Below are 16,718 nucleotides of genomic sequence, written 5' to 3' on the forward strand. Positions count from 1 at the left end.
CATATGAGAAACCCTGTTGTAAGAGGCTTTGCAATGCTCAGAGGAAGATGTGCATGGCATTGACTGGCCCACTGGTTTCCAAAAACCTGTCTGTAAGCCAGCTGCCTCGTGATCACATGGGTCACCTGTGAAAAATACAGATATCTGAATATCTTCCAGAGCCTCCTGAATCTGGTTTTGGGGTGGGGGGGGCGGTTACGGGGGTGGAGCAGGTGCCCAGGAACCAGTACTCTAACAAATGTTCCAGGTGATTCTGATACACAGACCTGAGAACCACGCTTTGGACAGCTGCTAAATGATGCTGCTAATGACTTGGAAACTGAATGAAATAAAGGTAACAAAAGTTGGAAGAGGAGGGTGTAAGAATAGTAATCATATTTTCCAATCCTAATTTAGGACCTACGGTCTAACAATGGCAAAAATATTTGAAACCCGGCCCATCCTAGGAAATCTGAGACATATGGTCATCATGATATAAGATGAAAAATGTCTGAGAAATCACTGCTTTAAAGATAAGATGACCAGATGGTCTACATTAAGACAGAAAGTTCCATCATTTGATTTCATATCCTGCATCTCTGATTTTCCCTTGCCTGTTACCTTCTTCTCAAGCTAGTGAAGCACCCTCTTACTTTTGTCACCAGATTTCTGCAACTGCTCCATGTGTCAGGAAACCTTACTCTAGCCCCATCTGATCAGCCTCAGGGCTGACTCACAGGTCAAGACCAGCCTCCCGTGGTGACCTCCTTTGCTGTATAAGCAAAAGCCTCAGAGATTTAACCTAGTTCCTTCTCCTTAGGTAGGTACTTCCACCCAATCATCCCTTGACGCCCTGTCCTCTCAAGAGAGGAGCAAAAGAGTAAATAACAGTTAACTCTGTGCCTCACATCAGTTCATTTTAATCACTGATTGTTACAAGGAGGAAGTCAGGAAAAGTGAAAAGCACAAACATGGAAAACTCCCTAGTTTACAGGTATCTTCCTATTGTATTCACTGGGCTCTAATTGCTGACTTCTTTGTGTATCTTCAATTTCTTGCTTCCCATTTATTTCTCAACCTGCCATAATAATAAATATTATAATTACATAATATATAATATCTTATATAAATAAATATAATAAAAATATCTTAGAAGATAGAATAAATAAAAACACAAGATAAATTGTCAGTGCATACTTTGCTATTGTTGTTTAGTCACTAAGTCATGTCCGACTCTTTTGCGACCCCATGGACTGTAGCCCACCAGGTTCTTCTGTCCATGGGATCTCCCAGACAAGAATACTGGAAGATTGGGCTGCCGTTTCCTTCTTCAGGGGATATTTCCAACCCAGGGATCAAACCCACATCTCCCACATTGGCAGGTGTTTTCTTTACCACTGGGCATAGTTATAGAATTGTTTTTCTCCCTGTTTCAGAAGCAGCAAAAGGAAATGGACTGAAAAATACAAAACATACTCCTCACTATACTCATTATGGTGGTTTGCCATATGGTATATACTGAAAATAGATGCTGACTTAAACCAAAGAAGTTTAAAGACTAATATGAGAAAGCGCTCACTACGATTATGCTCACTTAAAACGGACGTTTCTGCCAGTGTTTTATAACCTTGTTCCTCTTGCTACTTAGCTAACGGTGAGCAAAGGAGTTCTGCAAATTAACATAAACAATCTATTTGAGTTTGAAGTGATTATTTTATCATTATCATTATTATAGCCATTTATTGGTTGGCCAAAATATTCATTCCAGTTTTTCCATAAGATGTTACCAAAATACCCAAATGAACTTTTTGGCCTGAGCTAAATATTATAATCTAAGCTATCTCATGTAATTTTTTTTTCAAAAAGTTTGTCAAGTAGGTAGTTTGTCAAGCTTCCCACATTTTACAGAAACAGAAAATGAGACCCAGATAGGTTAAGCATGTTGAGCAAAGTCACACAAATTAAGTGTGCTCAAACCAGTGTTGTGTTGGTAAATGTTAACCAACCAGCTCTTTGGGGTCAAGGGAAGAATCTGGTTTGAAAATTTTGCTGATTCCCATGGTATAAATATTCCCATCAAGGTATTTCAAGCTGCCAAGGTGATGTCACTGAGCCCAGAGTTGGGAAAAGATGTGTGTGGGTTCCATCTTGTCAGCTACAACTTCACGTCATCACACTATGGCTTAAATCCAGACCAGCCTTGTTCAAAAAGTGCTAGAGTCATCCACTGCATCACTCCTGTGATCATACATGATTTTGGAAATTGGACACTGGCCATGTCTCTATCCTGGCAGTATTAAACGATGTGTAGAAGATTTCATTCATTGAAAAGGTAAAATATAGAAGAAAGCCACCAAATTATCCGTTGTTACTGCAGAAAGTCAGAATCAAAAGTGAAAACTCTGTGGACAGATTTGAAAGCTGAACTGGAAGTAGTAGAGCAAAGAAGTAAAGTAAAGTGAAAGTCACTCAGTCATGTTCAACTCTTTGCAACCCCATGGACTATACAGTCCATGAAATTCTCCAGGCCAGAATACTGGAGTGGGTAGCCATTCCCTTCTCCAGGGGAATCTTCCCAAACCAGGAATCAAACCCAGGTTTCCCTGGGTTCTGCACTACAGGTGGATTCTTTACCATCTGAGCCACAAGGGAAGCAGTGTAGCAAACATCATATAAAGTATGATAAGTCTCCTAATGGGAAATATCAGCATTCTTTGTATTTTTTTCTAAATCAAATGTTATAATCCAATAGAGAAAAATCATACTACGCAGTCCTCAACTGTAACACCCAGGGGTTTTTTGTTTGTTTTTGTTTTTTACCATATTGTCCTAAAATCATTCACATGTCTTTTACTGGTTACTTTCGAAAATACACTAAGATTCATCTTCTAGGGCAAAAGTTAAAATAAATCCAGTCAGTGTCTACAGTCTTTGTCTGAAAGTGAAAGTGTTAGTCACTCAGTTGTGTCCGACTCTTTGCGACCCCACAGATTGAAGCCCACCAGGCTCCTCTGTCCATGGATTCTCCAGGCAAGAATACTGGAGTGGGCTGCCATTCCCTTCTCCAGGGGATCTTCCCCACCCAGGAATCGAACCTGAGTATCTTATATTTCCTTCATTGCACACAGATTTTTTACCTGCTGAGTCATTGGGTAGCCCAATCTAAGAGAACTAAGAGAAAGGAAAAAGCATATCTACATTTTGAAAAATGAGTCTGAGTCATCATGAAGTGACTTTACTCAAGTGAAAAGAGAGATAGATGAAAAGGCAAATCTCCAACATGTACAGTAAGTTCCCTACATATGAATGAGTTCCATTCCAAGAGCATGTTTGTAAGTCCAACTTGTTTCTAAGTTCAACAAAGTTGGCCTAGGTATCCAACCAACACAATCAACTACATAGTACTGTATTGTAACAGATTTAAAATACTTTTCACACAAATAATACACAAAAAACAACATTAAAAAACACACAAATACATAAAAAACAAAAAAAAGGCAATTTTTTAATCTTATAGTACAGTATCTTGAAAAATATAGTAGTACAATACAACAGCTGGCATACAGGGGCTGGCATGAAGTGTACAGACAAGAAGAGTTACTGACTGGAGGAAAAATAGGAGGTGGAAGATGGTAGAGCTGAAGGATCATCAGCAATAGGAGATGGAGGGCATGCTGCAATTTCACTCACACCTGATGTTAATGGAATGAATGTTCCCATCTTTGAAAAGCTCGAAACCTGAAGGTTCGTATTCAGGGGATGCAGTGTACTTTAAAACTAATCATTACCCTGGTAATACATCATAAATGAATTTGAGAAAAGGGAATTTTTAAAAGGCTTTGCTTGGCTGACAAAATCTATGAGATAAAAGGTAAGGATTACTTTGATTATAAAACTAAAATTTTCATTCTATATTAGATTCTAAAAGCCATATTATGAAAATATGTACTCTTATTATATGTTAAAAATTTCAAAACAAAAATCATAAACCTGATGGAAAGACCACTTATGAATGTATAAAGATTGGCAAACACAGAAACAATAAACCATAAAATTGTCAGAAATTATTTCTGTTGAGATTTTAACATAAAATGTTTAAGTACTCTGAGTGAAGAAAAATAAGGAAAATTAAGTTGGAAATGTGAAAAACAGAATTTATTTTGTTAACTGTCAGGAAAGTTCTTTCCTTTGAAATATATTGGCCTACTATAAGATGAAAGAAATCAATACAAATATTAAATATTAAAGAATTAATAGACAAAACAGAAGGGGTTATGACTAATAATTTAGCCATTACAATAATTTAATTAGTAGTAGTTCTATTGAAATGAGAATGCAAGAAGACCCAGCAGGATCTTTGACATATGGGTTCTTATAGAAGCAAACGTGCCCATGGGCCTTTATAAATGACACAATTTCATCTCTGAAGGAATAGGTGGAAGGCATCCCAAAGAGTGACCTCATCAATATGGAATTTCCACAGTATCCCTGGCCAGGGTGAGAGGGGGCAGGGACTTGGGGGAAGTGGGAGGAGACTTGTGTCTACCCCAACAGCAGCCCTGATAAAAAACCTGTCATCTCTGGAACACATTCTAACATCAAGCACAAATTATGGGAGTGTCCATCTCTGTTTAGTGAGAATCTATCAGTTCAGAATGCTAGTCTTAATTATGCCCCATAGAGGACAGAAGAAAAGCAATGAAAAGAGTATAAGATTCAGAAACAGAAAAATCAGATTCAAATTCTGATGTCATCACCATCAGCAAGGTTAGGTCAAACCATTTAGATGCTGTGCCTTTGTTTCCTCACAGTGATAAAAATAGCTACCTAGAAAGATGACGACAATCGAATGAGATAGTTATGAAAACTACTTTTTGCTGTGTAAATGATAGATCATGTCAACTCCAACATTACTTCTTACTATTTCCATCTATTTGACAGTCCCTAAATTATTTGAAAATAACTACCAAATACCACCAAGGATATGCAATGGAAAACAATTTCATATACAAATCAGAATGTATCAAAATATGCTACCAGCCTAGCTGCCACCTCTTGAGTGTCCCAGTTTGTTAATGATGACAAAGTCATTTATTTGGTCTTGTACAATTCTAAGACAGAAGAATGCCTACCATTTGAGTGATACACACAGTTACAATGGAGGTCTGGTTACATCCTGATATATTTTGGCAGTTAAAGCATTTTCTGTTGGGTAGAGTGGAGTGTGAGAGAAAGAGTCAGGTATGGTTTTAAGATTTCTGACCTGAGCAACTGGGACACAGAGTTGTCACTTAACAAAGATGAGGAAGAAAGACTGAATAGAGCAAGTCTAGTCTTTAACTTTGAGAAGTAAGACAACTACAAAGTGATGCTAAGTAGTACTCCAACAAAATAGGAATGAAAAGACCACGAAAGGAAGAGAAAATGGTATATAATGTCGAAGCCAGTTCAAGTGTTCCTTGAAAATAATTCTTGAGATGTTAGCTTGGCAACAGCTCTAGCAAAAAACTGGTCAAAATTAAAACAGGAAATCAGTGGAAATCTCCAAGAACAATGCCTTCTAGAAAAAAAGAATTAAACAGTTTACAAGAAATACACATTTAAAGTAAGGAGCAGCATTATAAAATGTAGAAATTTTTTTCTCTCAAGTATATAAAAGGCAACTAAAACTGGGAAGAAAAATATGATCTGAAATAGTCTGATGGAGTCAATATGAAAAACCTGAAGTAAGACATGATTTTGAACAAATGGTATAATGTAAGAAATAATAATTTATTTGGCATTTTTGAATGGCACAGAGGGGATGTCAGTGAAACCAACAAGAACACACATACAATCATAGTTCTCCACTGAAAAATATGTAGTAATTGATTTTCAATATTTAGAATCAATTTACAGGCAAAGATCTAAAGGTTATGAAATTTCTGAGATGTTTTGACTTAAAGTCTTCTGAGATTTTAAAGCTTAACTCTTTAATATAATACCACTAAGTTTTTTTATACATGGTATTCTTAGGAAGGATCTACAATTAATTTTTTAAGTAGTCATTTCTTTTTTTCCTTGAAGAGCTAGTCAGTTAATAATTTCTTAAAAAAAAAAAGAAATCTAAGCAGTTAAATTTATATCTGAATTTTACTGGACATCTGAGCTCTTTTGCCAAGAGAATCAAAACTTCTTTAAAAAATATGTCAAAAGCATACATTTTCAGGGGCAAACTTCAGATAGTACAAAGGTATAAAGCTTCAAGCTTGATAGAAACCTTGGACGAGATCTTATTCAAAGCCCAGGACGAGATGACCTCTCAGAGCTTTCATCTAACCTTGATCATCTAAGAGTTTTCATTACTACCTACATGACAAAGGTGTTCTAGACCTTAAAATGGTGTTCATCCATCTTTTAAAGACAGAAATCCAGTCTTTAGGAATGATTCCTTCAAAATAGTAAGAAGCAGAGGTAATGCCTTTGGAATTTTTTTTCAAATATTAAGCAAGAAGTTTTTAAAAAGTTGAAAAATAAAGTCTGAGTTAAAAAAAAAAGACATAATAATCATTTGCCTTGTAGTATGGTATGAAAAAAGTCATAACTATTCCTGACCTTTAGTCCACCTAAAGACAGGCTTTTCATACTTTACTATCTGGGTTCACTTATATACAAATGGAAAAATTTTGCCATGATAACCAACATTAATCAAATAAAAATGTGTTGTTCCCAAGTCCACACCATTCAGAATGGAATGTCACCTGAAGCTTTCAGCTCCTCCAAGGTGAAAGGTGGAAGGTGGCGGGGGTGTGGGGGGGGGGCACGCCCCACTTCTACTGAAAACCTATGCTCAAGGAGCATAAGAGCCCTCAGCTTACTACTACCTTCATGGCCTTAGCTCTTTCTATTAATTGCACAGTGACAGTCTACCACATGTTTGAAATGGATTATTTTATTCCTGAAATATTTTTCTTCTTTTCCGAGGATGACTAAGTTTGTATTCCTATTCCATTATTTATCAGCTTTTAGATCTTGCCCATGTCACTTGAATTTTAGTCTTGATTTTCTCAAAACTAGTTTATCATATCTAATTTTTAGATTTCTTTAAAGAATAAAGAAGATAGCATATGTAACTATATAGATTTAGGCATTTAATAAACATCAATTGCATTCTGAAATCATATATTTTTGACACTTTAGATTGTAATCCTGAAATCAAAAGTATACAAAATACATTAACAGTACAAGAAATTGCTCCAGTTTCCAAGAGTTAATTAAGGGCATCAATTAAACTCTAACAATATTAAACAGTTTAAATGGTCTGGGTGACTTTCAATAGAGCAAAGTCTTATATATCTCCAGCAAAAATTATTTGCTTCACTGTCTGTGCAGAGAAGGGCCTTACTCTTTAAATGTAAAAGCATGTCACATACAATCAATAGAACAAAGCATAAGTGGGGAGGAAGGCTTGATTTTTTAAAATAAAATTTGTATTAGGCCTTATTATTATACACAGCCATCTAAAAGTTATATTTTCTCCCAAATGATCTTTACTTGTTATCTAAAACAAAGAGCTACAGAAAACTGGAACTTCCCTGGCAGTCCAGTTGTTAAGACTCAGCTTCCACTGCAAGGGACACGGATTTGATCCCTGGTTGGGGAACTAAGATCCCACGTGCCATGCAAACAAAACAAACAAACAAAAAAAAAAAAAAAAAGGAAAGAAAATTTCTTGAGCCAAATAAAAGGGAAAATATATCAACTTAAATATTTTTTTAAAGGAATTACAGAACACCATAGAACCCCATTTTCATGCTCTAAGAAACCTAAGAGGTCACATATTCTGTCCAACATCTTCTTTGAACAGATGAGAAGTCAAAGCACAAGCAGATGAAGTTCATTCCACAAATATGTGTTGAGTACATGCTCTGTTTCAGGCAGGGTGCCCATCTAGGTCTGAACTTAACAAGGTCACTGAGACCTTCTGATTTCATGTCCAGTATTTTTCTAGCATACTCATATCTTGACAGCAAAGATAAATTTATTCTCACCTTAGAATTAAAGGACACAAATTCAAACACCACAATAAATCATTCTGCTTGCTATGCTAGGATTCAAAGATTCTAGGAAAATGATTCTCTGGGTAGATAAAGATGTCCAGAAATATTTTGTCTTAATCTCTATTAGAAAAAAAGTATCAGTAATTTATTAATCTATATTGTTCTGCCTTGCATGTGTAAAAAGAAGGAGAAGGCAGAGAAGGAAGAGGAGGAAGCATGGGTGGGGAAGGGAGGAAGAGAACATCTTTGAGGCTTGAGAAGTTTATAGCACCTTCAGCAACCTGACTGAAGATAGGGATATCAACTGTTAGATTAGATTTGTGATAGATGCAGAATTCAGTATAGAATTAGAGCATGTTTTTTTTTAAATTAATTCTATTTTTTTCTCTTTTTGTCATTTTCCTCTTTTTCTTAAGTTCAATACAGAGGAAAAACAGTCTAATAAGTTTTGAATTTAAGATTTTCTTTTTAATAAGATGTGGGATGATATTTATTTAATCTTTGAAAAATAACAGCACAATTACTATGAAGTTGTGGCACTGTTTTCTTATTTTCCTCTATAAAAATGACTACTGTATAAATTGTGTCTCAAAGCATGCCTTCAAACAGTAACTTAAGATGCTGCAAGAAAGAAGGATGCCAGTCCAATAAACACAGCTTATGATCATCTCCTCTTGGACACTGACATGTTCATTTGGGTTATTAATGGCTCTCCAAAGTCCAGCAAAAGAGCAATTGTGGTTATGTTGCATATGTCAGTGTTTCCTAAACTAATATAAAACAGTAAAGGTTTTTAACAGAGCAAATATTAATATCCTCTAAACTGCCATCATACAAAACGGACTGAGGAAGTAGGCTGTAGTCACGTGGAAACTTGTCTTCTTGAATGTTGAACTCAACAAAATGAAGGGAAAACAAGAAAAATAAAGCAATGTCCCTTAAAGTCAACTGGATAATGGAATGGGTTTTGAAACAAACACTGCCTTGTTTTTACTTATGGTTTTGTTTATCTCTTTCCTTCCTTCCCAGGGTTATTCCCTGAAGGAAACTATAGGCTTTCAGAGAGCATCGACTGTAAAAATCCTAGGCATATGAATAAGCATAGATAAGATATTCAAAACCCAAGAGAAATAAGTTAAAATTAATTAAATCAAGACTATAATCCATAGCATTCACTATTGTGCTATTTAGAAATACTGGGTACATGATAATACTGGGAGAGAACAGCAACTGTGCATGTCAGCTGTTGCAAGAAGCCTACATCACTTGGCTTATCTTCCAAGAACAAAAGAATCACAAAAGAAGGAATGGAGGAGAACAAGACGGAGGAGGAGTAGGTGGATGTGGGCTACATCTCTCTCCACAGATACATCAGGAATGTACCTTCAGACACAGAAGTGCATGCAAAACACCAGTGAGACTGGACAGGGGTACCTGACCAATGGAAAAGAATATATAGAACCAGGTAAAACTCGGTAGGATGAAGGGACTAGGGGGAAAAACAGGAGTGTTAGTAGGACTGGACCTGCCCTCACCAGGTCGGGGAACTGAAGCAGGGGTCTGATCACCACACAGGGGCAACTGACTGAGTCAGAGAAACATTTAAGGCTGAGAGTGAAATAGCTGATCTGTGACAACCTAAATGGAATAAGAATCAAACAGTCCTTGCCACAGCCATACATATCCCAGTCAGGAACGCTAGTTTCCTGGAAGGCACAGCGGGTGGGAGCTGGAGCTTAGGAATTGTGCAGCAATCCTAAGGCAAGGGCTGCTGTTGACTGCAGAAAGATGGACTGAGGGGATGTGAAGGAGGAGATCATGTTGAGAAATGCCAGTGGAGGAAAGCCAGGCAGCCACAGAAGCAAGGTGATACCGCTGAGTGATGTGCAGGGGGTGGGGCCATCACCACAGCCTCTCTCTCCCAACACACCAGCATCGGCAGCTGAGCAATAGAGAGGCTGGCCCATCAAACGACTAAGGCACTGAACTACAGAGCAGGACCCTACCCAGGGTGCTCCTTTAAGTGCCTGACCGCCGATCTACAGAGTAGGACCCCAACCAGCAGGGTCCTTTTATGGGTCTGATGCATGGAGCAACAGAGAAGGACCCCAGACAAGGGAGCCCTCTAAGTAACTGAACTGGTGGAGCTATGGAGAAAGACTGGCCAGAGGCCTTCTGATCGCCAGCTACAAGAGGCTAGAAAAAAGACTCTGATAGGACCATAACTCCTGCAGCCGAGGCAGTCCCTGTCCCTCCACACTTGGCACCACCAGGGTCCCTGCAAGCCAAGCAGCTGTGCCACCTTCACGCTCAACTCTCACTCAGGCAGAGCTGCCACGGGCAAAAAAAAGTCTTGCATCTAGGCATGTAGGGTTGCTTTGGTGGTGTTCAACTCTTTCCGACCCTGTAGACTGTGGCCTGCCAGGCTTCTCTGTCAGAGACGGGGTTCTCCAGGCAAGAATACTGAAGCATATTGGCCAATACTGGTTGCCATACCCTTCTAGAGAACTATATTTCCTGCTGTCTTAGCCACCAACCCCTCTGAGTACCTGGTGTTGCTAGAACCCCTGCAACCCAAGCAAGCAGCCGTACCACCTCCACACCTGGCCCTCACAGGGGCAAACCCAAACCCTCCAGGGCAGCCTCAGGAGCTAAACCCCAGTGGATGAACCACATGTAGAGGTGGAAATAGAACCACAATTGAAACCCAGGGGCAGTGTGGCTAAGGAAGAAGACCCAAAACCTTCCCACCAGCTGTACAAGCTGTAGATTAAATCCACATAATCAACTACACAGATCTGTGTTTATGGAATATATAATAGACCATTGAAAGCTCCCACAAAAGAAAGCACACTAGCTCTGATAGCTGTGGACATTGGAGGCAAGAACACACAGGAGTAGAACCAGATTAGAATCTGAGCTGCCCCCACAGCAGGTCCAGAGGTCAGCACAGTGTTGGAGGGCATCCTAGGGAGGTGAGGTGGACTGTGGACTGTGACTCTCAGCAAGAGAAAGGACTCTGACAGTAGTGACTCAAGAAAAACATGTATTATTCTTATTTTTTGACTTGTTCTATAGATTCTTTTGAACTTTTTTCTTTTTTTTTCTTCCTCTTTTCCCCCTCAGTTGCAGTTGTCAATTTTATTGGCACTAAGAAATCTAATTAAGCTTTGAGCTTTCTTTTTTTCTCTCATTCACATTTTTTATTGTTGTCATAAACCTGTGTCTCTACGTTGGGCTTTTGCAGTCCTGTGGAGTTTCTTTTTCTTTTTTCCTCTTTTTCTTTATTTTTAATTTTTTAAACCTATTATTCTTTTTTCTACATTTATTCCTTTGTTTGCCTTTCCTACCATTCTTTTCCCCTTGTAGTTAATCTTCAATGTATAGAAATTTTCTTTATCTACCTCTGTTTAACTTTGCATATCTATTCTTTCTCTCTTTCCTTTCTCTCCTTTCCTCTCAACATATTTGTTAGTTTTATTTTCATTGCTTTATTCCCCACTTGGCACCTTGGTTTAGTTTTGTTTTCCAATTTGCGCTTTAATTAGTTTTCTTCTGGTAGATATAATTTTTGGTTTCCTTTGTTTGCCTGGTCAGTCTATTGTACTTTATTTTTGTTGGACTGTTTTGATTTTGATTATGGGTATATATGTATATGTGTATATGCAGTCACACTTTCTATTGTTGTTATAAACCTCTGACTCTACGTTGGGCTTTTGCAGTTCTGTGGAGTTTTCCTTTTTATTTTTTCTTTCTTCTTCCATTTTTTTTCTCTTTTTTATATTTTTTAAACCTATTGTTTTTTTCTACATTTATTCCTTTGTTTACCTTTCCTACTGTTCTTTTCCCCATGCAGTTAATCTTTAATGTATATAAATTTTCTTCATCTACCTCTATTTAACTTTGCATATCTATTCTTTCTTTTATTTCTTTCCTTTCCTTTCAACATATTTGTTAGTTTTGTTTTCATTGCTATATTCCCCACTTGGCACCTTGCTTTAGTTTTGTTTTCCAGTTTGTGCTTAAGTTACTTTTGTTCTTAACTGGTAAATACAATTTTTTATTTCCTTTGTCCACTGGATCAATCTACTGTACTTTATTTTTGTTGAACTGTTTTCACTTTGTTCAATGGTGTATATATATATGTGTGTGTGTGTGTGTATTCCATTATTTTAATTATTATTTGCCTGATTTTGTGACTGCCATTTGTCTGGGGTTCATCTTTGGTTTCTCATTTTTGGATATTTGTTTTAATCTCACTTAATGCCATAACAAACCACTTGTGGAAACTTTTGTTCCTGACCAGAGATCAAGCCCTGAGCCTTTGGAGTAGGAGCACTGACTCCAACACCCTAGACTACCAGAGAACTAACCCTAAGCAGTATCAAATAGTGAGAACACACACACAGGAAACAACTTGAATACAAGACCCGGCATCATCCAACCACCAGTAGCACCCTGTGCAGAACGCCTCACCTAAACAACAAACAAAACAAAAATACAAACCGTATCATCAGCAGACAAGATTACCACCTCACTCATCCTTCCCCATAAGAGGAAAAACAAACAAATACTCAGCACAAATCTCACCCTATATGAAGCTCACACAAACCACTGGACCAATCTTAGGAGGGAAGAAACCAAAAGGAGGGAAGAACTCAATCTTCTTCAAGGAAACAATTCAACTTTCCTTGAAACCTGGAAAAAGGAGACCTCAAACATAATAACTTAAAAAAAAATAATGACAAGGCAGAGAAATACTGCACAAATGAAGGAACAAGCTAGAAACACAGAAGTATAAATAAATGATGAGGAAATAGGCAAACTATCTGAAAAATAATTCAGAATAATGATAGTAAAGATGGCAGAAACCTTGAAAACAAAATGGAGAAAATGTAAGAATCAATTAACAAAGATCTAGAAGAATTAAAGAATAAACACACATAGACAAACAACACAATTACTGAAATTAAAAATACTCTAGAAGGAATCAATAGCAGAATATCTGAAGCAGAAGAACGAATCAGTGAGCTGGAAGATAAAATGGTGGAAATAACTTCTGAAAAGCAGTATAAAGTAAAAAAATGAAAAGAGCTGAGGACAGTCTCAGAGACTTCTGAGACCATATCAAATGCACCAACATTAGAATTATAGGGGTCCCAGAAGAAGAAGAGGAAAAGAAAAGGTATGAGAAAATTTTTGAAGAGATTATAGTTGAAAATTTCCCCAACATGGAAAAGGAAATAGGCATTGAAGTCCAAGAGGCACAATGAGTCCCATACAAGATAAATCCAAGAAGAAACACACCAAGACACATACTAATCAAACTAAGAAAGATTAAACACAAAGAAAGAATATTAAAAGCAGCAAGGGAGAAGCAACAAGTACCATACAAGGGAGACCCCATATGCTTAACAGCTGATCTTTCAGCAGAAACTCTGCATGTCAAAAGGGAATGGCAGGATATATTTAAAATACTGAAAAGGAAAAATCTAAAACCAAGATTACTGTACCCAGAAAGGATCTCATTCAAATTGATGGAGAAATAAAAAGCTTTTCAGACAAGCAAAAGTTAAGAGAATTCACAACCACCAAACCAGCTTTACAACAAATGTTAAAGGGAGTTATATAGTCAAGAAATACAACAGAAGAAAAAAAAATCCATAAAAATCAACCCCAAACAATTAAGAAAATGGCAATAGGAACATATATATCAATAATCACTTTAAATATAAATGGATTAAATGCTCCAACCAAAAGACACAGACTGGCTGAATGGATACAAAAACAAGACCCATATATATGCTGTCTACAAGAAACCCACTTCAGACCTCAAAAAACATATAGACTGAAAGTGAGAGGATCGAAAAATATATCCCATGCAAATGGGAAGCAAAAGAAAGCTGGAGTAGCAATCCTCATATCAGACAAAACAGACCTTAAAATAAAGAAGATTACAAGAGACAAGGAAGGACACTACATAATGATCAAGGGATTAACCCAAGAAGAAAACGTAACAATTGTAAATACCTATGCATCCAACATAGGAGCACCTCAATACATGAGACAAACACTAACAGACATAAAAGGAGAAATTGGCAGTAACACAATAATAGTAGGAGACTTTAACACCTTACTTACACCAATGGACACAGCATCAAAACAGAAAATTAATAAGGAAATTCAAGTCTTAAATAATACATTAGATAAGATGGATCTCATTGATATTGTTAGGACATTCCATCCAAGTGCAGAAGAATACACCTTCTTCTCATGTGCACATGGAACATTCTCCAGAATGGACCACATCTTGGGTCACAAATCAAACCTCAGTAAATTTAAGAAAATTTAAATTGTGTCAAGCATCTTCTCTAACCACAATGCTATGAGACTAGATATCAATTACAAGAAAAAAGGTGTAAAAAACACAAACACATGGAGATTAAACAACACATTTCTAAATAACCAACAGGTTATTCAAGAAATTAAAAGGGAAATCGAAAAAATTCTAGAAACAAATGACAATGAAAACATGACAACTCAAAACCTATGGGTTGCAGCAAAAGCAGTTCTAAGAGGGAAGTTTATAGCAATACAATCCTATCTCAAGAACAAGAAAAACATCAAATAGACAACCTAACTTTACATGTAGAGTAATTGGAAAAAGAAGAAGAACAATAACAACAAAAAACAAAACCCAAAATTAGTAGATGGAAAGAAATCATAAAGATCCAAGCAGAAATAAATGAATAAGAAAAAAAAAAAAGAATAGTAAAGATTAATCAAACTAAAAGCTGGTTCTTTGAGAAAATAAACAAAATAGACAAACGTTTAGCCAGACTCATCAAGGGAAAAAGAGAGAAGAATCAAATCAACAAAATTAGAAATGAAAAAGGAGAGTTTACAACAGATAATGCAGAAATACAAAGGATTACAAGAGACTATTATCCTGAAAGATGATGCTGTGAAAGTGCTGCACTCAATATGCCAGCAAATTTGGAAAACTCAGCAGTGGCCACAGGACTGGAAAAGGGCAGTTTTCATTCCAATCCCAAAGAAAGGCAATGCCAAAGAATGCTCAAACTACCGCACAATTGCACTCATCTCACACGCTAGTAAAGTAATGCTCAAAATTCTCCAAGCCAGGCTTCAGCAGTACGTGAACTGTGAACTTCTTGATGTTCAAGCTGGTTTTAGAAAAGGCAGAGGAACCAGAGATCAAATTGCCAACATCTGCTGGATCATAGAAAAAGCAAGAGAGTTCCGGAAAAACATCTATTTCTGCTTTATTGACTATGCCAAAGCCTTTGACTGTATGGATCACAATAAACTGTGGAAAATTCTGAAAGAGATGGGAAGATGATCTGCCTCTTGAGAAATTCGTATGCAGGTCAGGAAGCAACAGTTAGAACTGGACATGGAACAACAGGCTGGTTCCAAATAGGAAAAGGAATTCATCAAGGCTGTATATTGTCACCCTGTTTATTTAACTTATATGCAGAGTACATCATGAGAAACGCTGGACTGGAAGAAACACAAACTGGAATCAAGATTGCTGGGAGAAATATCAATAACCTCAGATATGCAGATGACACCACCCTTATGGCAGAAAGTGAAGAGGAACTCAAAAGCCTCTTGATGAAAGTGAAAGTGGAGACTGAAAAAGTTGGCTTAAAGCTCAACATTCAGAAAACGAAGATCACGGCATCCGATCCCACCACTTCATGGGAAATAGATGGGGAAACAGTGGAAACAGTGCCAGACTTTATTTTTCTGGGCTCCAAAATCACTACAGATGGTGACTGCAGCCATGAAATTAAAAGACGCTTACTCCTTGGAAGGAAAGTTATGACCAACCTAGATAGCATATTCAAAAGCAGAGACATTACTTTGCCAACAAAGGTTCGTCTAGTCAAGGCTATGGTTTTTCCTGTGGTCATGTATGGATGTAAGAGTTGGACTGCGAAGAAGGCTGAGTGCCGAAGAATTGATGCTTTTGACCTGTGGTGTTGGAGAAGACTCTTGAGAGTCCCTTGGACTGCAAGGAGATCCAACCAGTCTATTCTGAAGGAGATCAGCCCTGGGATTTCTTTGGAAGGAATGATGCTAAAGCTGAAACTCCAGTCCTTTGGCCACCTCATGCGAAGAGTTGACTCATTGGAAAAGACTCTGATGCTGGGAGGGATTCGGGGCAGGAGGAGAAGGTGACGACAGAGGATGATATGGCTGGATGGCATCACTGACTCAATGGACGTGAGTCTGAGTGAACTCCAGGAGTTGGTGATAGACAGGGAGGCCTGGCGTGCTGCAATTCATGGGGTCACAAAGAGTCGGACACGACTGAGCGACTGATCTGATCTGAATTGAAGCTATGATAAAAAATCTCCCAAAAAACAAAAGCCCAGGACCAGATGGCTTCACAGGAGAATTCTATCAAACATTTAGAGAAGAGATAATGCCTATTTTTCTAAAACTCTTTCAAAAAAATTGCAGAGGAAAGAATACTTCCAAACACATTCTGTGAGGCCACCATCACCCTAATACCAAAACAAGACAAAGACAACACAAAACAGAAAACTACAGGCCAATATCACTGATGGACATAGATGCAAAACTCCTCAACAAAATTTTAGCTAACAGAATTCAGCAACACATCAAAAAGCTCATACACCATGATCAAGTTGGGCTTATTCCAGGAAT

The 16,718-nt window shown here is 37.5% G+C and overlaps 1 protein-coding gene across 13 annotated transcripts in view; it reads right to left on the reverse strand.

Moving 5' to 3' along the window:
• SUGCT (succinyl-CoA:glutarate-CoA transferase) overlaps positions 1-16,718 on the reverse strand; it is an 861,069-nt gene that overhangs the window by 344,969 nt on the left and 499,382 nt on the right. For 3 of the 13 annotated variants that reach the window (XM_061415389.1, XM_061415383.1, XM_061415385.1), the window contains one exon: positions 876-1,057. The exons of the other annotated variants lie outside the window; for them this stretch is intronic. In XM_061415389.1, coding sequence (XP_061271373.1) covers positions 1,046-1,057 — 12 coding nt within the window. In that variant the 3' untranslated portion in view covers positions 876-1,045. Of the gene's footprint in view, positions 1-875; positions 1,058-16,718 lie in introns of those variants that run through there. 13 annotated transcript variants of the gene reach the window in all.

Source organism: Bos javanicus, chromosome 4, assembly GCF_032452875.1.
Source record: "Bos javanicus breed banteng chromosome 4, ARS-OSU_banteng_1.0, whole genome shotgun sequence".
NCBI lineage: Eukaryota > Metazoa > Chordata > Mammalia > Artiodactyla > Bovidae > Bos > Bos javanicus.